General features: G+C 45.8%; 5 protein-coding genes across 5 annotated transcripts; 2 read left to right on the top strand and 3 right to left on the bottom strand.

The window, feature by feature from the left end:
• Window positions 1-11: 11 nt before the first annotated feature.
• EDB93DRAFT_1119515 (heterotrimeric G protein alpha subunit) lies at window positions 12-2,176 on the bottom strand. Its single transcript, XM_041448457.1, has 8 exons — window positions 1,812-2,176; window positions 1,467-1,651; window positions 1,256-1,416; window positions 1,081-1,203; window positions 896-1,031; window positions 725-844; window positions 557-675; window positions 12-507 (listed from the first exon to the last, which is right to left on the bottom strand). Exons 1-8 carry the CDS (start codon window positions 1,927-1,929, stop codon window positions 408-410), a joined length of 1,062 nt encoding a protein of 353 aa, XP_041312395.1. The 5' UTR covers window positions 1,930-2,176; the 3' UTR covers window positions 12-407.
• Window positions 2,177-3,070: 894 nt separating this feature from the next.
• Window positions 3,071-3,881, bottom strand: EDB93DRAFT_1119520 (uncharacterized protein; the record flags this gene model as incomplete). The annotated part of the gene is made up of 5 exons (XM_041448458.1): window positions 3,071-3,210; window positions 3,269-3,398; window positions 3,445-3,570; window positions 3,641-3,728; window positions 3,823-3,881. Coding segments are annotated over 2 exons (222 nt in total), but the record flags the coding sequence as incomplete, so codon positions are not given.
• A 2,896-nt stretch (window positions 3,882-6,777) lies between these two features.
• On the bottom strand, window positions 6,778-7,795 carry EDB93DRAFT_1119544 (uncharacterized protein; the record flags this gene model as incomplete). The annotated part of the gene is made up of 4 exons (XM_041448459.1): window positions 7,701-7,795; window positions 7,523-7,603; window positions 7,434-7,495; window positions 6,778-6,895 (listed from the first exon to the last, which is right to left on the bottom strand). Exons 2-4 carry the CDS (start codon window positions 7,571-7,573, stop codon window positions 6,778-6,780), a joined length of 231 nt encoding a protein of 76 aa, XP_041312397.1. The 5' UTR covers window positions 7,574-7,603; window positions 7,701-7,795.
• A 6,885-nt stretch (window positions 7,796-14,680) lies between these two features.
• Window positions 14,681-14,908, top strand: EDB93DRAFT_1063496 (uncharacterized protein; the record flags this gene model as incomplete). Its single annotated transcript, XM_041444866.1, has 1 exon — window positions 14,681-14,908. A coding segment is annotated over one exon (228 nt), but the record flags the coding sequence as incomplete, so codon positions are not given.
• A 350-nt stretch (window positions 14,909-15,258) lies between these two features.
• EDB93DRAFT_1076560 (uncharacterized protein) lies at window positions 15,259-15,534 on the top strand (the record flags this gene model as incomplete). Its single annotated transcript, XM_041445247.1, has 1 exon — window positions 15,259-15,534. A coding segment is annotated over one exon (276 nt), but the record flags the coding sequence as incomplete, so codon positions are not given.
• Between the last annotated feature and the right edge of the window lie 5,178 nt (window positions 15,535-20,712).

The following is a 20,712-nucleotide window of genomic DNA, read 5'->3' on the forward strand; positions in this document are numbered from 1 at the left end:
ATAATTACGGCTTGTGGTATCTGCCTGGCATGATCATGATATTGCATACTACAGGTACATGTACAAAAGCTTTTGTGCACATCAAGTGCGCATCATTGTACAAAGTTGCACACAAGAAGGGTTGCCAACAACTGCAACCGCCATAGCAAGTTAAAATCAACCAGATCAAGCAAATGCTGTGCAGTATGTAAAGACAAAAGGGCACAATGATGCAGATCAATCTCGCGGACAGCCCCAGGGGTAATGATGAATAATTGATGGTATGCTAGATAAGATGATAACATGCTAGAGAATAACCAGGCGTTCCAGATATATATGCGAACTGTACCCTCGTTAATACAAATCAACCAATGGGGTATGAAGGCGCATACGGATAGATAAAAACAAGAAACCAGGAAAGGAGGAGGTCACAGAATGCCTGAGTCTTTGAGAGCGTTCTGTAGGATGGTTTCCTTAACCGCAGCAAAGACGAGTCTGATATTCGTTGTATCCGTAGCTTGTGTTAAGCTATGACGCAGTGAGTAATAAATGAACTAGGATGATGGATCACACTTACTGAGGATAAACACTTAGGCGTGCCCGGTTGGCTTGCATGAACTTCCACAGAATGTATTTTGCCGCTTTGTTGATGTCTGCACCGCCTGTATACTCTGGGAAGTACTTCTCGATCGGTACCTGCAAAGTGTCAACAGACCTTCATACATTTGCAACGATGGGTACATACCTTTGGTAGCTTGTTCTTGAAAACGTCTATCTTGTTCAAAAATAATATGATGGAAGTTCGCAGAAACCAGCGGGAGTTGATGACCGACTCAAATAGTATAAGTGATTCTTGCATGCGATTCTATTGACAAAATTAAGGACACCTAATAATCACGCATGCAGCAGGACCTACCTGGTTCTTCTCTTCTAATAGTACTTGATCATATTCCGATAATGCTGTGCAGAAAATGATGCTTGTCACGGATTCAAAACAATGTATCCACTTCTTCCGTTCCGAGCGCTGACCACCGACGTCGAACATATGGATGCTGCAAGACCATGATCAAAAATAGAACGTTGACATCCTTGTGGACTCACGAGAGCTGTCCCATGTTAAACCGCGTTTCAGTGATGCCGGTCGTCTTCGCTCGAGCTCGTAGCACATCATTTTCTGTCGGTATGTAATCGGGAGTGCCTATACGGAGCACTTCCGTAAAGAAACTGAGAACGGACACCGTGAGTATTTGAAATCCGAGCGAATAGAATTACTCACTAGCCAGCCGAGTCCATAAGATAGAACTGGCTCGAACAGTCCATCACTTTGGGGATGATAGGATCTTGCCACAATTCATGGATGGCTTGTGCAATGTCGGCAGAAAAAACAAAATCGGGCGTGTTTTCAACCCTATATTCGACTATGCGTTCGGCAAACGTCTACGAAAAGAGATGAATTGAAGTAGCAGAAGAAATTAGAAAGAATGTACCCGATTTGCAGGCGTGGCGCATTCTACATTCATGTTGCGCATCTGCAGGACAATGGCTTGCGCGGAGTCGAGAGTATTCCGATATATTGTCGGACGGAACGTCATAAGCTCGTTCTCGTTGAAGCCATTCTGATGAATGATTTTCATCTGCTTGACTATTGTCGACTTTCCGGATTCGCCGGACCCTAGGTTGGATATGAGCAGTGAGAACAAAGAGAGGGGGTTGAACGGATAAAGACATTTGAAGGAAATATATGGTGTAGACGCAACCCCGGAGACATTTGTCTCGATGATGAAACGAAAAATGAAATAGACGTAGAGTAAAGTAGAAAGGAAGATACGTACCGAGCAGAAGTATCTTACACTCCTTCCTAAACTTCCTGGAGTCCTCTTCTATCTGACGGTCGATAGCATCTGACCTAGCCTTCTCTTCTCTGTCCTGTGCCGAAACGCAGTTGCCCATGAGGAATAAGGAGAGCGTGCTAATGGAAAAACAGTCGGTGAGAGGGATATGATTTGGCCAGCGTGTACGGCAAACTGTTGATATTTGATCGAGGTAGCGTTAAAGGACAAGTCTGTCAAAAGTGAAGATGGTCGTTTCCTGAATGTGGCACTGGTCCGTTTGATCAATTGCTTTCAAAGACGAGTCGAGGACAAGTTGAATGGAAGGACCTTGGCTACCCGGGCGGCTTTGTTTGCGGGTGACTGTGGTGTCACTGTCACACGTAACGTGTAACAAACACTTCTCATTGCTCATTACAAAGAACCTTCTGGTTACATTAACGAGTAGTACTAAGGCTACAATTACCATCAAAGAAGACCGTTGTAGTGGGAACCATGACATTTGTGCATGTCGCTGGAAGGACGACACTTCAGGTTGGCCAGCGTCTTCAAATTTTGTTCCTGTTCTTCCCTTGTTCCAAATCCGACCCAGTGTGGCTAAGCACTGCCAAAGTACACCGTAACCGCCACTGATTCATTATACTAGTCTAGATCGGTACGTTGACTCCCAGTCGGGAAGGTTACGCTGACGATATATAACTGCCAGTTGGCACCCTGAGTCGGACCATCCCTGGTACACGACGTGCCGTCAATGTCATTGGGCATGGGATTTCAATCCTCACCGGATCAGCGCACCATCTGAAATTCTATCCTGACCATGTGCACTTTTTCTTTGATCCCGACGGACATCATAAGTTTGGTCGGTTGTTGGTAACCTCAAAAATAGCTTGGTACGTCCACATCAAAATTCAAGTGGTACTTATCATCCATTCTATATACAGGTTCAGCACTCGTCCGGTACCCGCTTATTACACATGTCACTTATTACCGTTGGCACATTCTGACAGATATACAAGGATATATTAATCTGTCCTATTAAGATGGATAAGTAGGTATGATCAAGGTCCTTTTGGATATATGTATAACAAAGCTCAAGAGCTAGGCTAGCCACGGTCTCCAGGGGCCTCTAATTGCGAGGATGCCTGTATACCTGCGCCTGCACCACATCATGATCACCCGGAATTCAATCAGATACGGTTCTGCATAAGATCAGAGCGCCGCCAAGAACGACCGCCAAGAAGCCGTGTATCATCTTTATTTCGGTCGCAAGTGCTCCAGAAGTTGATGTCGGAGTTTGGCTCGCAGAAGTTGTAGTAGATGAAACACTCGCCGACCCGACGGATGACAGTGAGGACCCGTGGGTTGATGTATACGAGGTCCCGGTGCAATACTAGTATCAACACTAGTGTACAGGCCAAAATTACTGAGAAAAACGATTAGAATGACAGCGGACACAATACCTGAAGATTTATAAAAACGTTGTCCCTCATGGATTCACAGGATAGCGGGCTCACCAACGACTGCTAGTGCGCTTGGGAGAGTCAGGATACCATTGCTGACGATTTCGGCTATCATGAGGAGGCTGACAGCCTACGTCGATCAAAATTTCACTGCGTGCAATCTCGCATAGACGCACCTGCCAGCTGAGGGTCTTGTCCTGAACTTGATGAACGCCATCTTCAACGAAAACATCTCCAGAACCTCCTGAGTCTTGCTTCTCGGCGGTCATCGAGGTACTTTCGTCGACATAGGGTTGCCCATGGGCTTCATACGTCGAGTGGGATGCCATTCAATGGGGTGATAAGGTCAGACTGCGAGAGCACTCACATCCTATAAATAATGCGGATAAGGAGAAAAAGCGAAACCCGCGCTGCCCCATTTGCCCCAGCGTAGGCAAAACCATCATCACTACCTGTTAAACTGTTCGCAATATTAGTATGCCCGAGAATGCCATAATATTCGCCAACTCACTTCACGGCATCGTCAAGCAACCTCTATCTCCTACATCCTCATCAGTATTCAAAGCAACACGATATTTCGGACAGATGACAGCTACAGGCTTACTGGCAGCAGCCTGAGTTATATGACCGGAAAGGAAACCTAGATAACGCTAGGAGCTCCAGCCCACTAGGGTACAGACCGTACAGTTAGTCAACGTTGTGGGCATTCTTGAAACAATAAATTTGAAGCGGCACTAGTACGTAGAATTATGTAAGGAAAATTTTGCTTAGCGAGTCCATTGGTCCAAGTCAAAGTTGTATTTCTACATTTACTGATCAACATTTGAATGCGTACAGGCTGTTCAAATTCACCGGCACCTCTCACCACATTTACAGTGCTTGTGCTCCGCGCTCGCAAGTACTGCTTTCCAGGATGTCCCAATCGGTAGCTAGCTGCGTTTTCAAATTGTATTGTCTCATATAATGATGATCTATTAATGGTCAAAACCTAGTACTACTTGTCAAGTTTGATGCAGCCTGTGTACTAGCAAGTCGAGCCCCAATCGTGCCAAGCACCAGTTATACCACGACAAGAGGCTTCCAACACCTTCGCAACCTTGGTACTATGTCAAAACCAGACTTACTACTACGCCCTGTCCAAATAGTTATGTCCCAGCTTCACATGACTCATGTTCTGGGCGTCTTTTGGAACACGAGGCAAGTCAAGGCAGTGTGAAGCAACATCAAGCAAAAAATACCTGCGCCTCCGCAGATTAGGACACCCACAATTCCTCCGCAAAGTCCACCTCGACACATCAACCCCCAGTAAAATGTCGCATCTCGTTCCTAATCGAAAGTTTCGTAAAGATCATGATAGCGCCATAACCGCAGTCGTGGTGTCCCCTGAAGGACAGCGAATGATCACCGGCTCGTACAACAGGACGCTTCGTCTGTGGGACTTGAAGACAGGCGTCATGTTGAAGAAGATGGAAGGGAATCGCCATAAAGTGCGGGCATTAGCGGTATCACGAGAAGGGCAATTGATAGCAAGCGGCGGCGACAAGGGAGAGATCATTATCTGGCATGGAGAAACTGGGGAGTATCTCGTCCAAGTAATGATGGCCGACTCCTATACGATCTTCTCATTGGAATTTTCCCCTGATGGTAAAATGTTGGCCAGTGGTTCCATGGACTGGATGACGAAGTTTTGGAGCACTGCAACCTGGCAGATGCAAGGAAATCCAATCGGATCCAGTACTTGGGTTGACTGCCTTCGGTACTCGCCATCCGGCAAACTTCTTGCCATTATAACAAACAGCAATCTCAAAGTTTACAATTCAGACACGAAGGAATGTGTCGCAGACATGGGGGATGACAAATATGGGAACAGCTTTGACTTGAATTTACTCGCGTGGACGCCCGATGGCACACGCCTTCTCTCGACAGGTTGTCACCGTGATTTCCCAGGAATACAGGTGTGAGATACATCGACCTGGAAGCAGGTTGGTGATGACTGGACAGGTCACAGTCGCCGTATCAAAGGCATTACCATTAATCCTGCTGGCACACTTGTCGCCTGCGCATCTCTTCATGAGCATGTCCATCTCTGGTGCCTCTCAGATGGACAAACCATTGCCAGGTTCCAGCACTCATCGATGTGCGTTACTTTCTCCATAGACGGCAAGCACATCCTCTGTGGAGGTGAAGATAATATAATTTCAGAGTGGGCAGTACCCGAGGGCGCTAATTCAAAGGCATGTTTTCATCATTTATTCTGGTAGCGCAATTCGAGCATGTTTCATGCTACAGGTCTTCGTCACCAATACCGCCGCTTGCAGTTCACGCATCGAGGGGGACTCGTCTACCCCCGAAGAATTATTCGCAGAACTTGAAATTGATGCTGGTGCCAGCAACCACACCTCGACTGGGGTGGTACAACCAACTAAAGGTCGGATTCATCACTGCTCATACCCCTGTGCAAAGTTAACTTCCGTCGGCAGGCGCCTTTGTACGGCCCAATTAGAGATCAGGAGTTAACTCTCCTGTTTTACGCAGGGTACGCAATACAACGGGCAGCCATGAGCGCCAAGCTTAGAGCCCAAGGGAACCCAATCGACAAGAACGGTATCAAAGCGGTCTTCAAGTACACCCAACGTCTTGTCGCCGCATTCAGAAATGTAGAGCCCTCAGAGCAGAAGAAGAAATAGCTTGAAGGACGAGCCAAGTGCTTAGTGTTGAAAAAAACTCAAATACCTCAGGACTTTGCTTGATGTTCTCATGCTGGAACCAGGATTAAAGTACCATCATGTCATAAACGCACTTATATTCACCTAGTCTACTATGCCTATGCACTGTCTAACATAGGACTTTGCGGCAACGGGCGATCCAAAAAAAAGGTAACTTTCACTTGTGACATAGTCCGTCACTGTTTGGCCTCATTCGTCCCTGGTATTACAGGGCAATTACAGGGGATTGTTTGTATCACGAGGACGCGCCGATTGCAAGAGGAGATGTCTATTAAAACCAAGTAACCATCCCGATACATTCAAACTGCAGAGTGAATAGTAGCTGCAAGATAGAGTGTGGAATACTAGCTGGCATACAAACCCAGTGAGCTTTATACTAGCGCTGGCTCTCTTGTCATGAAAACATAGAAACTCATCGACCATGCTCAGAAGATTTCCCGACCTCACCGCGGAAGGACGAGAGGAGGCCAAAACAGTTGAGGATGGAGACAATGATGATATTAAGATCGAGGATTATGAGAGATGACTGGAGAATGAAGTGACAGGTCTTGGCCGTAGCAGAGCTCACGAAATGCGGTTGTGCAAAAGCTGGCCAAGAATAAGGAAGCCGCCGCTGCGGACCCCTGATCCTGCCCTGATCTAGGCAATCATGGTGAGCATTGCGAAGCTATATAGTTGGACCGCTGCAATATCATTGATGAGCTCATTCAATTAATGTGATATATTCAAGATTGGCAGATCGTGACCGAGCATGACGCGCTCCCTCTTTACCCCATCCAACACTTAGTGCATAGAACCACTCTCGGGCTCCCACACTATGGGCCTTTGATCCAAGTACCGCGCAGGCAGCAATATTAATCTTGTTCGTCCTCCCCTTTTCATCACAACGCGTGCTCCCGTACTATGACATTGCTTCAGTCATGTACCAAAAAATGACACGTCTGTTATGAATCACGATCGACAACGAAGTGACTCCATCACACGCAGAAGAGAGAGAGATCCACGAGCTAGCCTTTGAGGCCAACGTTAGATGAACAGATTCAAGCTGCGCAGTACGTTACATCCTCCCAATATTGATGATTAACACCAATGGTCACTTTGGTCACTTTGGTCACTTATTTCGACAGTATCACAAACTCGAGCTTATTGGACTACTAGGTACCATTGATCATTTTTAGATAAGTCCAAACAGCTGCGTTGCTCCAGCAGCATGAAAACATATCCAAAAAACAATTGTACTGATTGGCTCCGAACTAGTATTGCATCATCATTAATCAACCATGATACCAAAGCGAAGGAAGAAACATGACTCACTGTCGCGACGTGCCCCTCGGGCTGCCGACTCAATTCTTAACACTGGGAGTGCAAATCGTACCCTTGCCCTTACTATCCTGAGTCGCGGAGGTGAGTCGTGTGGTTGAATGCTGGTTGCATAAGACCTGTTCATACTCACTTTGGGACAATAATTACCAGTGCAACAATCGCTATTAACATTGCAAGCCTAATACAGGTCCACGCATCCACTGACAGACATGGCTACTGTCAAGGTAGCAACAACGGCGAGGAGGGTGCAACGCATTTTCTGTACGAGGCTATGTGCAATTTTCTGGGGGGGATATCTCTGAGGATGGGGAAACACTGTAGGACGATGATCAGCTCTTATATCCTGCATACACTTATGGGCACGATTCTGATCTATTTGGCAGAATTGTTATTGCTATGAGATGGCAGAATTTTCGGCAGAACTTGAAGGAGCGTGCTCATTTGAATATGATCATTGGATCATAACCTGCCTGCAGGCATCAACAATTCTCCTTTTTGTAACTACGGAACGTTCGCTCGAATCACCGGTAAATCTCTCACTCATTGCTTCGTCATTTGAAGCTGCCGTGACCCTGCCGGCGCAGGGAGAAGTCGATCGATATGTACTCGGTCAACATCTCACGTCAATTTCTCTCACTCACTCGTTGCTCCCTTATGTGCAGTACCTGCAATTCGCCTATGCCATTGGGACTCGGAGGCCAGTGACCCTGCGAGATATTTTCTGGAAATTGATTCTCATTCTCATTCTTGGCATGCGCTTAGGGGTGGAAGTCCGCCATTCTGCCAGCCGGATCTGCCAAACTGGTTCTGGTTCGAATGCAGATTCATACCCATCGGCGGGTGTAAGAGAGCCCCCCCCCCCCCCTCATTCTATGTATGTACATGTCATTCTACTACTTATATACATGAGTGAGTAAGAGGAAAGCTTTGGTGAAGCAGTAGAGCCAGGAAGGTATGTGGGAATAGTGAGATTATTTGAATGTCCCAATTTGGTGATTTTTCCGGTGGTAGTGCTATTCTTGGAAGCCTGAGAATCACCAAAGGAATCAGAAGCCATTAAGCTTAATTATGTGGGATCTGTAGACTACAAACAAACTTACAAAACCATCTGATTTCTAGTCAGTGAGTATTATGCTTAATTTTAATACTATAGCCTGCTCTATCAGTCACTCTGATACCTCTAGACATATAGCCACTTCCACCTACCAGAGACTACAACATTCATGTAGACGCCTCTACCAGTTCAGGTATTGGACTTCTTTGGAACTCTCACTGGGCATTTTGGCGCACCTCTCCTAACAACTCCGTATGGTATTAGTAGCGGCCTTCTTGTGTTTGTTTATCCTCAGCATTTGTTCTGCTCTCGCTGAGGTATGTTTGTCTTGTAGCTCATTTACACTCGTACTTACTAGAGCCTCTAGTCTGACTTGCTCTAGCCTTTAGGTTATGAGCCCTGAGCTCAAGTAGCTCAGTATTTCAGATTAGAACGAGATTAGATTCACGTTGAGGACGCTCAACATCCAACTCATTGTAAATTCCATTATCACGTCATCTTCATCACACCAGGATCTTCTTCGAGATCAACCATGGGGAAATTTGATCATATTAATGAACTTCTGGGTGCCGACTCTTACCCGAGCTGGAGAAGGGCCATCAGGCTCGCATTAGCAGGTGAAGGCCTATGGAACCACTGCAGTAGCAGTGTGGATCCTAACGACATAGCCGAATACGCGAGCGCTATGCCTAAGCCTGCAACAGCAGGACAGCCAATGGCTGATGAATTAAAATTAATGAAGGAATGGATCAAGGAAGACGCACAAACAAAGGCAATTATTGGTCGTAAGCTCTCTCCAATCGTCCAGAACATCCTCAATGAAGGGCTTTGCGCTTGAGAACAATGGGAGATGCTTGCAAAAAGATTTGCATGTCTCAATGTCACATTGCAATATGAACTGCGCTCGCAACTCTTCACTGAGAAGCTTAAAGATGCAGAAGATGCAGCACGGTACCTTGGTGTCTTCGAACATGGCTGCCGCCGCTTTGCAGAAATGCAAATCACATTTACTGATGAAGAGGCCATCTTCATGTTGTTGAATGGCCTTCCTGATACCTCCCAGTGGGTTGTTTTCCGGAGTCTTATCATCGGCCTATACAGCTCTGCCAACATCACCGCACCATCTCCATCTACTACGGCATCCTCCTCAACTCCCACCACGCTTGTATTGTTCGAACAAGTTGCTATGTCCTTTACAGAGGAGGCGAATCGCCAACACGCTCACTTGAAGATGGCCCAGCCAGGTTCAGAGTACACGAATACTGCCAATGCCTCCTCCAGCGGGAAGACAACAAACCCCTCTACCGGTGTTCGTATTCACAGACAAAACCCCAAGGGGGTCTCATGCGAAAATCCTGCTTGCATAGGCCTCCCTCGTTCACTCACCCATGACCATGAGCATTGTCTCCAGCCAGGGGGTGGGATGGAAGGGAAGGCGCCCTGTGCACAGAAGGGTAAAACACCCAGGAAGGATGTCTCCACATCAGCAAATGAAGCCAAAGCTCCTGCACCCGTGTCAGTGAACCCTCCTGCAACTCCTACTGCTGCGCTAGCTACAGAGTCTTCACATCGTCAGAATCTTTCATTTGCAGTCATCGAAGATATTGAACAGGACTACTCACATCTTGTGTCTCGCTCCACAACCACAATCCTTGACTCGGGCACAACTTCTACTCTCATTATGAGCCAGGAGTTCTTCTGGACTTATGCGCAGAACTCGTCTGTCAAAGTCAAGACAGCAAACCACAGATTCCTTTCCACTTCAGGATGCGGAGACTGCATTGCTGATTTAATTCTCAATGGAAACACATATCAAATTAAACTCACCAATTGTCTTCACACACCCGGCGCATATATCAATCTACTGTCCGTCTCACGTATGTTGAAGAAGGGTTGGTCATGTAATTTCCAACTGTATCCACCGCAATGTGAGCTGTCACATGGCGGGAAGGCTTATGGTGAGATCCCTGAAGTTGGGAACCTGTTCTCTGTGGACTTGCGCTTTGTTCATCCAGATGAAGCTACCCTCCTTCGTGCACCCACTGAACTTGCAACATTTGCGAAAGTTGCGTTAACCTAGGACCTTTGGCATGCCAGGTTGGGACACATTGGTGGGGAGGCTGTGAAGAGGGTTCTGCTCATCGCTACTGGTGTCCACGTTGACAAAGACGCACCTTTATGTCGTTGTGAGCCTTGTATCATCATGAAACATCCATGCAAACCTTTCTTCCCTTCTGACGAACCTCGCATGGCTCATCCCCTCGATATTGTTCATTCAGATCTCTGCGGCCCTTTCCCTGTCATCATGCCTCATGGTAAACTCCACTTCATGATCTTTCTCAATGACCACTCGCATCTTCTGAACCTCCAGCTCCTCGCAACTAAGGACCAGGCGTTGGAGGCGTGGCACACAGTCAAGAACTGTTGGGAAAATCACCTCAAACGTAAAGTGAAGGTCTTCAGATCCGATAATGGCGGTGAATTCATTAGTGCAGCATTCAGTAAGGCTCTCCAGGATGCTGGAATAGAGTGTCAACTGTCTGCGCCTTATGCCCATCAGCAAAATGGAAAGGCAGAATGTGCTATGCGTACCATTGAGGGGCGCTTGTTTGCCTTGCTGGAAACAGCTCATCTTCCTGTTAACCTTTGGGGTGAGTCTGCACTCACTGTGTGTTACCTTTGGAACAGAAGCGAGTCACATGCGTTGCCATCAGGAACTGTTACGACTTGGATGGTATCTGTTGGCGACGCTCAAACAGAGCGTGTGTCGTCAACGGTCGAGGACGTCCTTGGGCTAGCCCAAGGTTAGGGGTCTTACTTGGCGAGGTTTCGGCAAGTAAGATTTGATGCCTATGTCCAAATTGGGTAGCTTATGTCAAGCGGCTGCTAGACGATGAGCTGTATCTGCCAAGGCTTACGACACCCAAAGGTTAATTGTAAGATCGACGTTAATTAGAAGGACGGAAGTCCGACTAGTTAACAGGGGCTTTGCTTGTCGACAAAGTCAATGAGTAAAGATCGAGACTATAGGCTTATCCGCGAAGAGCAGATAAGAAGATAGAATATAGACTGCTGGCTAGGCAGAAGGGATCACTCTGGTGAGAGTAGGAGGTCAAGAACCAAGTAGATTCAAGTTAGGGAATATAGTACATGGTAGCGAGTTTATATAGAGGACAGGAAGCGTATTAGTGGGTGATAACTCATACTACCAAGAGAGGTAAGTGGTAAAGGGGATAACCATAAAAGGAAGGCACGTTCGAGGTGAGACACGAGTGGATCCTGAACGTGCGGATAAGAAAGTGAGTCAAAGATCAGAATAAGAAGTGAAACGCGCAGGGGCACGATCGTGCAGCTGCGGAGCTAAATATAAGTAACATGTGCGACTGCACACTGAGTCAAAGATCAAGAAAGGGAAAGGGGCAAAGGGGATGCGTCGTGCATCATATCATAGGTTACCATCCGGACGGTAAGGGCAAGGGGACTGTCCACAGGATCAGTCAGGTGGTGGAACGGAGCATGGGTATGCTTCGTCAGCGAAAGGATCTGGCCAGATGTACTGGCTCTGCTGAAGCGACAGGTAGAGGGCGAAAGGGAATGCGAGAATGACAAGGATAACAAGGGTGAGGTCGGGGTAAGGGTATGATGCAAGGGCTGATACGAGAAGGATGAGGAGAAAAATGGTAGGGGCCCAAGTGTCTAGATGTTCTTGTAACAGGAACCACACCTTATGAAATCATCAATGGCAAACAGCCTGACCTGTCACACCTTCGTGTATTCGGCTCCCGCTGCTTTGTTCGTATTCCCACAGAGGTTCAGTCAAAGTTGGGTCCTCATTCTCGTGAGGCTATTCTCATGGGTTACCCAGATGGCACTAAAGGCTATCAACTACATGACAAGGTTTCTGGGGCATTCTTTGTGGCCCAGGATGTTATTTTTGATGAAAACCTTCCATCCATGATGCACTTCTCCGACTCTGATGGTTCTGACAATGATGACGCAGTTTCTCCACCTCTCCCTTCATCTATTGCACCCCAGCCCTCCATTGCCCCTCACTCATCTGTTCCTCCTGCACCAGTTACTCCACCACCAGCACCTTGTAGGTCAGTTCACACATGTGGTCAGACGACAGGTGGTAAGGCATATGCCGATGCTATGGCCGCCACCAAAGCGTGCCTTGCCAAACTTTGTGAGGCATGTACAATGTGTCTTCTTCAGCCTGCACTCACTGAGGGGGTGCCTGAGGAGGAGGAGGAGGAGGAGGAGGAGGAGGAGGAGGAGGAGGAGGAGGAGACGCTTGTGGAGGATACTGAGGAGAACTTAGAGGACATTGAGCCAAACATAGATGTTCCAGAGGTATTTGCCAACCTCATGATAGAAGAACACGCACATCTCGCCATCAGAAGCGACTGCAAACATGACCCGTTCAGTGCAAACTACAACATGAAGATCCCACCTGTGTTCTATGAGGAAGCTGTCCTACATTCAGACCGTGATGACTGGTTGGAGGCTATGCAGAAAGAATTGGGTATTATGGATGAAATGAGCATTTACAGACTCACCACACTCCCACCAGGACGATGTGCCATTCGGCAATCGATTGGTACTCAAATTCAAAGAGGACAACAAGGGAGGTCCAGTATACGAGGCCTGTTTAGTCGCCCAGGGATTCTCCCAAATTCCTGGCGTCGACTTTGGTGCTACCTTCACTCCTGTTCTGAAGACCGCTTCTCTTTGCATCATTGCAGCCCTTGCCTGTAAAAATGGTTGGGATCTCGACACCTTCAATGCCACTCATGCGTTTCTGTGGGGAGTATTGAAAGAGGACATATACATGTGTCAGCCCAAGGGCTTTGAGCAGGGAGACTGGCGCGTCATGGTTTGGAAGATGTTGTGGACAATTTATGGACTTAAACAGTCCGCTATGGAATGGTATGAGGAAGTATAGGCCATCATGGAGGAATTGGGTTTCATGTGTTGCAGTGTGGACTATGCTGTGTTCATATTCGACTGTATTGATGCTGCAGGAACTCATACATTTTGCATCATTGGTTGGCACGTTGATGATAGTCTAGGGACCTCTAACTCTCCCCACTTCCTGGCCTACATCAAGGGAAAGATCAATGCTCGATTCGGCATTGAAGACCTTGGTCCTGTTGACCGTTTCCTTGGCATTCAATTCGAATGTGATCGCTCATCTCGTCATCTCTGGATGCATCAGTCTGAGTACATCACATATCTTCTCGAGGAATATGGCATGCTTGAGTGCAACCCCATCCTTCTTCCCCTCGACGCTAACTTTCCTTTTGGACATCCTTTGGACACTCATCCAGTAATTCCTAACCTTCCCAGTGCCTTTTGCAAACTCATCGGTGAACTCCTCTACCTTGCAGTCTGCATGAGGCCTGACATTTCCTACTCTGTTAACACCCTCACGCAATTCAGTGCGAATCCGTCAGCTTCTCATTATGTGGCCGCAAAGTGTTTACTATGCTACCTAGCCGGCACTGTTAACTTACGCCTACACTACGGAGGAGAGCATGCCGATGAGCCTTTGTATGGTTATTGTGACACTGATTGGGCCAGCTTGCCAGAGGATCGCAAGTCCATCTCTGGTTACACTTGGTTCTTTGCAGGGGGAATTATAGCTCACGTTTCCAAGAAACAAGCCACCATTGCCTTATCCTCAACTGAAGCTGAGTATATGGCTATCACACACGTCATTCAGGAGGGTTTATGGTTGAAGTCTCTCTTCATTGCACTTCATCTCCCACTCACCTTACCCCTCGTCATCCACATGGATAATACAGGCACCATTGCACTGTCCAAAGAGGCATGCAACCACATTCGCTCAAAGCACATCGATGTATGCTACCATTTCATTCACAGTCATGTCTCTCAGGGCACCTTCGTCCCCATGTGGTTACCGTCTCACTCCAACATTGCCGATATCTTTACAAAAGCTCTCGCTCGCCCGCTCTTCTTGAAGCATCTCATTGGGTTGTGTCTGGTGTCTCGGTGAGGGGGTGTATTGGCATGAACATTACCTATCTTGTTATTTCCTGCTTCCTGATACTGTATAGTGATTCACCTTCAAACACTCAGCCATGCTTAACTAACAACTCCGTATGGTATTAGTAGCAGCCTTCTTGTGTTTGTTTATCCTCAGTGTTTGTTCTGCTCTCGCTGAGGTATGTTTGTCTTGTAGCTCATTTACACTTGTACTTACTAGAGCCTCTAGTTTGACTTGCTCTAGGTATTCAATATAGTGTTTGTTCTGCTCTTGCTGAGTCTGACTTGCTCTAGCCTTTACAGGGTGTCATCGCTGCTTTTCGGAAAGGAAGGTGTTCCAATTACATGATCAACTTGGCAATCCGCCACTCCAAAGCTTTCATGCATGAATCTTGCTTATCCATCTCCCTTGTGTATGAACACACGCCATTGAACCTGGCGGATCCAATCTCACAGGGTATATTACCCTCAGATGCACTGCGTCTCTCTCACCCACCATCCTTACCCTCAGAAATATTCTCCTTCTTCCTCCCATGAACAAAAATGATCTATGCCATTGGGTCATGCAAGGCATTTATGTTGAAGCAGCTGTGGCCTCTTTCTGGGCATCTCATCCCTCTACCATACGTCAATCCGTCTCACTATCTCTGCAGCAATCTTGCTCACATGCTCCACATCCTCCTCGTGCTAGTTCCATTATCACTCCCTCACAACACAGACCTCACATTCTTGCTAGCGACTAACTTCTCTTATGGTCCACTCCAGCAGGCGCAGATTGGCAAGCTGCACTCAAACAACAATCTCCAAACTCATCTCTCTTTCATCTTTTTCAGGTATGCTCCATCTCATCACGAATCACTCTCACTCTCATCTTCTCAACTCACAGATCACAGGTCATGATTTGTTCTCTTGATGCAGACATGCATAGCAACTATGGGGCAGGCTTATTATGCTTCACCCAATTCTGTGACTCCATTGACATCTCAGAAGCCAAGCACATGCCAGCATCTGAAGCTCTCATCTCTCAATTCACAGCAGCCTACACTGGCACATTCTCAGACAAGACTCTAAATAACTGGCTAGCAGGTCTCCAGTTTTGGCATATCATCAATGGTGCCACTTGGCACGCCTCCCATCTCTTGCACCATACTTGATGAGGCTTCGCCAAGATGATCCCTCCCTCAGCTCGCAGAGCCAAATGTCCACCCATCACCATAGATGCTTTATGCATCCTTTTTGATCATCTTGACCTCAATTTGCCCTTTGACATGGCAGTTTGCACTGTTGTGCTCATGGCTTTCTGATGTTGCTGCTGCTTGGGTGAACTCGTCATTCCCAGCCTTAATCTCTTTTATCTGCTGAAACACGGAGTGTCGGATTGCGAGCGGTGTGCATGAGTATAACGAGTGACAGAGTGTGATGGTGAATGAACAGTAATATTTCGCAATGCAACTAATAACTACGAAAATATTCTGAAAGTGACCCAGCTACAGGTAGATGGATAAGTCTGCGGACTATGGGAAAACATGTAATAACACTGTCTACACTGTTAGCAATGAAGATAAGACTAAGTGCACACCTAGTGTCACAACCCAATAACAAATTAATGCTGGGCAGAGACTAGGACTCGACTAAGGTTATCACAACAAAAGGAATGATGAGCAGGTACGTCTTGGATTGCTACAGTGTAGATACAAGAGGTTTGAACTAAGGAACTATCAACCAAGACATGCTACCTATATACAACTATTAAAACAGAGATTGAAACTGAGATACAACTACTAGCCAATCATAAAAAGGAAAAGAGAATCGTACCATAGAACATCGTAGAATATTAAAGAAGCATCACGTGACCATATCTTATCTTATCATATCTAATCTAATCTATTCACAGTCAAAGAACTCATCTTCTTCATTAGTCACATTGAAGACACGTGTCGTGGGCGCTAAAGGAATCTCTGAACTGGTAGATGCTTTCGGGGTAGGGTTAGGGTTTGACTTAGGCACTGTGTATTGGCGCTTAGGAAGATTCAAGAAAGAATAATGGTTTGTTAAAGGTACTCGTGACATTACCCCCTCTCTAAGGTGAGTGTCATCATGAACGAATGAAGGTCGGATATTCTTTTCTCTCCATCGTTTGAAGTCTTCCATAAACAGTACTGAGCCCTTGATTCTTCGGTATTTTCCGGCTGCAGCCGTCGGATTCTTTTTATGAAACTCCGCTAAAGGAATTGGGGCATTCTTCAAATTCTCTTCTGGCTCCCAAGATGACTCTTCCTTCGGGTATCCTTCCCATTTCACTAAGTATTGCAGCTTTCCTCGGAACAATCAGCTATCTAGCACTTCTTCTACAGCAAATTCTTCCCGATTGTCAATCAATTCTGGAGGTGGTCGGTTTGGAGGAGGATGAGGAATCAATCAAGATGCATGATATGGAGTAAGTAGTTCTATGTGGAAAACTGGGTGAATCTGATATTTTTCCGGTAATTTCAACTTGTAGTTCACTTCACCAATCTTCTCTAGTATTTCAAAGGGACCTAGACATCGATCTGACAGTTTTTGACTTGGGCGACGTTGTTTAAGATTCTTTGCATCAAGCCAGACCTTGTCTCCTATCTTATACTGAGGTGCTTCCTTTACTCCTTTGTCATAGAATTGCATCATGTGCTCATTGACCATCTTTAGAGTATTCTCCGCATCATCTCTTGCTTCTTTCATTTGATCAACTCTCTCATCGGCGGCGGGGATTACGGACATGGAGTTTGGGTGGATTGTGAAATCTGGGTTATACCTGTAGAGAACTTTAAACGGACTGTGACCAGTTACTGTGACTGCATTGTTATGTGAAAACTCTGCTATCGGCAGCCAAGATACCCAATCATTCTGTCTATATGACGTGAACATGCACAAATATTGTTCTACTTCTTGGTTTACACGTTCAGTCTGTCCATTGGTTCTGGGATGATAGGAGGTCGACGCAGACCATTTCGTTCCTAATCTTTTTGACATTTGTCCCATGAACTTCGATATGAACTGAGTTCCTCTATCTGAAATCACTTTCTTTGGTGTTCCGTGATGTTTCCATACATTCTTCAGAAATAGCTTGGAAATACCCTTCGAGTCTACATCTTTCGTGGTGGGAATGAAGTGTGCTTGTTTCGAGAATCAATCAACGACTACAAAAATGCTATCACACCCTTCACTCTTCGGCAGATCCACTATCAGGTCACAGGTGATTGTTTGCCAAGGTCCTTCTGGAACTTCATTTGGCTGTAAAGGCCCCATTGGTTTACTCAGAAGCACTTTCGTTTGTCTGCACCTATCGCAACCGTCTATGTAATCATAGACATACTTCATCATCGAAGGCCGCCAATAATTTCTGGAAATCAACTCCAAGGTTTTAGCTCATCCAGGATGTCCAGCTGGTGGAGAGTCATGAAACAACTCTAGTATCTCTTGGTGGATCTCTTTATCATTTGGAACGTAGACTAATCCTCGGAATAACACCAATCCATCCTCCATATTCCACTCTTTGACTCCTTTACGCAACTGAACCAGTGCTGCTTTTAGCATTTCTAATGCTTTAGCGACTTCAGGCTCTTGTTCTGTGCATTTTCGTATCTTTTGGATTAATTTTTCCTCTCCATGCACCAAAACTTGACCTCTTTTAGCAGCTTTTATGGTAAAGAATTTCGGTTTCAAAAGTATGCAATCTGAGTTATCATTTTCTACCCCCCCCTCTATGGTCTGATCTCCGAGAAAGATGGTCTGCTTTGTCATTAACCACGCCAGGCTTATGTTGGAGTGTAAATTCATACTCTGCTAGGAAAAGACTCCATCTAGCTTGCCTTCTGGTCAACTTCTGACTGGTCATGAAATATTCTAGGTTCTTATGATCCGTCCATATCTCAACCGGGTGAGGTGCTCCCTGCACGTAGTGCCTCCACTCTTCTAACACCCTAATGATCGCTAATAACTCCTTATCGTGAATGTCGTAATTTCTTTCCGCATCATTCATTGACTTAGAGTAATATGCTATTGGATGCCATAATCCATCTTCCATCAGTTGAGAGAGAACTGCTCCTGTTGCGTAATCGGAAGCATCAGTCTCTATTTTCTTTTTCTTCTCAACATCTGGCATGACTAAGACGGGAGCTTCTGTGAAATGTTTCTTTAATTCATCAAAAGCCTTCTGTTGTTTCTCCATCCAATCTCATTTGACATCTTTTCTTAGCAGATCATTCATTGGTCTGGCTATATCCGAGAACCCAAGTATGAATCTTCGATAAAAGTTGGCAAAGCCCATGAATGCTTGTATATCTTTTACGCATTTGGGAACAGGCCATTTCAATACTCCTTCTACTTTCACAGGGTCCATTGACATGTTGCCTTCTTCCACAATCAACCCAAGGAACTCGACTTTAGACTGCTCGAAGCTACATTTCTCAGGCTTCAAGAACAGGTCATTCTCCTTTAACCATTTTAGGACTTCTCATACCACCTTTCGGTGCTGCTCCCTATTTCCATTCATGAAGACCATAATATCATCAATATAGACGACTACTGTTTTGCCATCTATCAGGTCTCTTAGAATTTCATTTATCATAGTTTGGAAGGTTGCAGGCAAGTTTGTGAGTCCAAAATACATCATGGTCGGTTTGTGGTGACCAAACAGCGTTTTGAAGGCCACCTTCCACTCATCTCCTTCTTTCATGTGAATATTATTGTACCCCCATCATACATCCATCTTAGAGTACATCGTGGCACCAGTTAAAGCATCAATCAAATCTTGAGATCTCGGTAGTGGGTATGCATTTTTAACCGTCTTCTCATTGAGCTTTCTATAGTCCATCACCGGTCTTAACTTGCCATCTTTCTTGGCCACAAAGAAGAAAGGTGCTGCCACTGGAGATTGTGAATCTCTAATACGTCCCAGTGCAGTCTCAGTTTTCAACCATTCTTTCAATGTATCCATCTCTTTGGGTGACAATGGGTATGGTTTCGCATTCGGCGGAAGATTGCCCTCATCCTTAAGATCTATCGCATGATCCCACTTCTTTCTTTCAGGGAAGCGCTTAGATTCTTCTTCTGAGAAAACTCCCAGGAAATCATGAAGCCAGTCAGGTACCATTTCTTCTACCGACTGCTTCTTCTTAGTAGCTTCTTCTGCTACCTTCTGCTCTGTGGCAACCGAGGCTTTGTATCGAATCCATAATCTTTCAGGACTCTCCTCGTCTTTTATTTCCTCCATGGTCATTCTCTTAACTGCCACGTCTTCATCATCATCTTGATCCGCCATCACAGGCAACAAGCCGGGTACGTCTTTGACTTCTTCCGACTTTCTCTTCTTCTCAGCCCTGTTTCGGAGTCTTTTCTCCTTCTTAGTTTCACATTTCACCGGGTATCGTGAAAGCAAAAACTTCCCTGCGTTCCAATCAATCTCAGGGTTGTGGTATCTCAACCAGTCAATACCAATGATCACATCATCGCTCCCTAGATCTGTAACCATAAATGCTACTTTTTCTTCTTCATGATTACCGACCTTAAGACCTAGTTCGGCGAAGTGAGTCATCGATCCCGAGGCATTAAGAGATCCATCAATGTTTTTAACCTGGATCGGACGCAGTAATTTTCTGCAACGAATTCTGTTCTCCTTGACAAAATGTTCGTTAATAAAGAGCGTGGATGCTCCACAATCTACAAGAGCTTTCAAATCTGCAGATCTGTTCTTTCCTTTTAGCGTAATGGGAAGATAGAAGTGTTCTGATTTCATCTTTAGATTTACTTCTTCTACATCCGCAAAGTTCGCAAGGATTGAGTATCTACTGCCCGATTTATCTGTCTCTTGTTCCTCCAAGATTCTATTCTTTCTAGAGGCTTCCCATTCCTTAAACCATTTGGGCGGTTCTGATACCTTTTTGGCAAGTGCGTCTGCCTTAACTTTCATCTTAGCCAGCATCTCTTTGCCTTCTGGTGATAGGCGCATTATTCAGATTGATCACACTCTGAAGGTCTGTTTCTTTTCTCTGATCCTCAATCCTCCAGTCATTCACATTTGCGGCAATTTTTGGATCACATGTTTGGTCTAGACCCGCTTTGCCTGTGCCGACTCCACAGAACCAGACCTTCCCACACACAAACTGAATCTAACATTGACAAGGTCTCGTCTGATTCATTTCTCAACATCTCACCTTCTCTCACAGTAGCTACGCTACCAGTCTCCACATCAGTCTCTCCACTCCGTACTTTCTTTTCTCAATTCAATATTAGTCCTTCTAATATTGAACTATCTTCACCAATTCATCAGGAAAACCCTCCCAAGGCAAATTAGG

Source organism: Suillus bovinus, assembly GCF_016758785.1.
Source record: "Suillus bovinus strain UH-Sbo-P2 chromosome Unknown EDB93scaffold_4, whole genome shotgun sequence".
Taxonomy (NCBI): Eukaryota; Fungi; Basidiomycota; class Agaricomycetes; order Boletales; family Suillaceae; genus Suillus; species Suillus bovinus.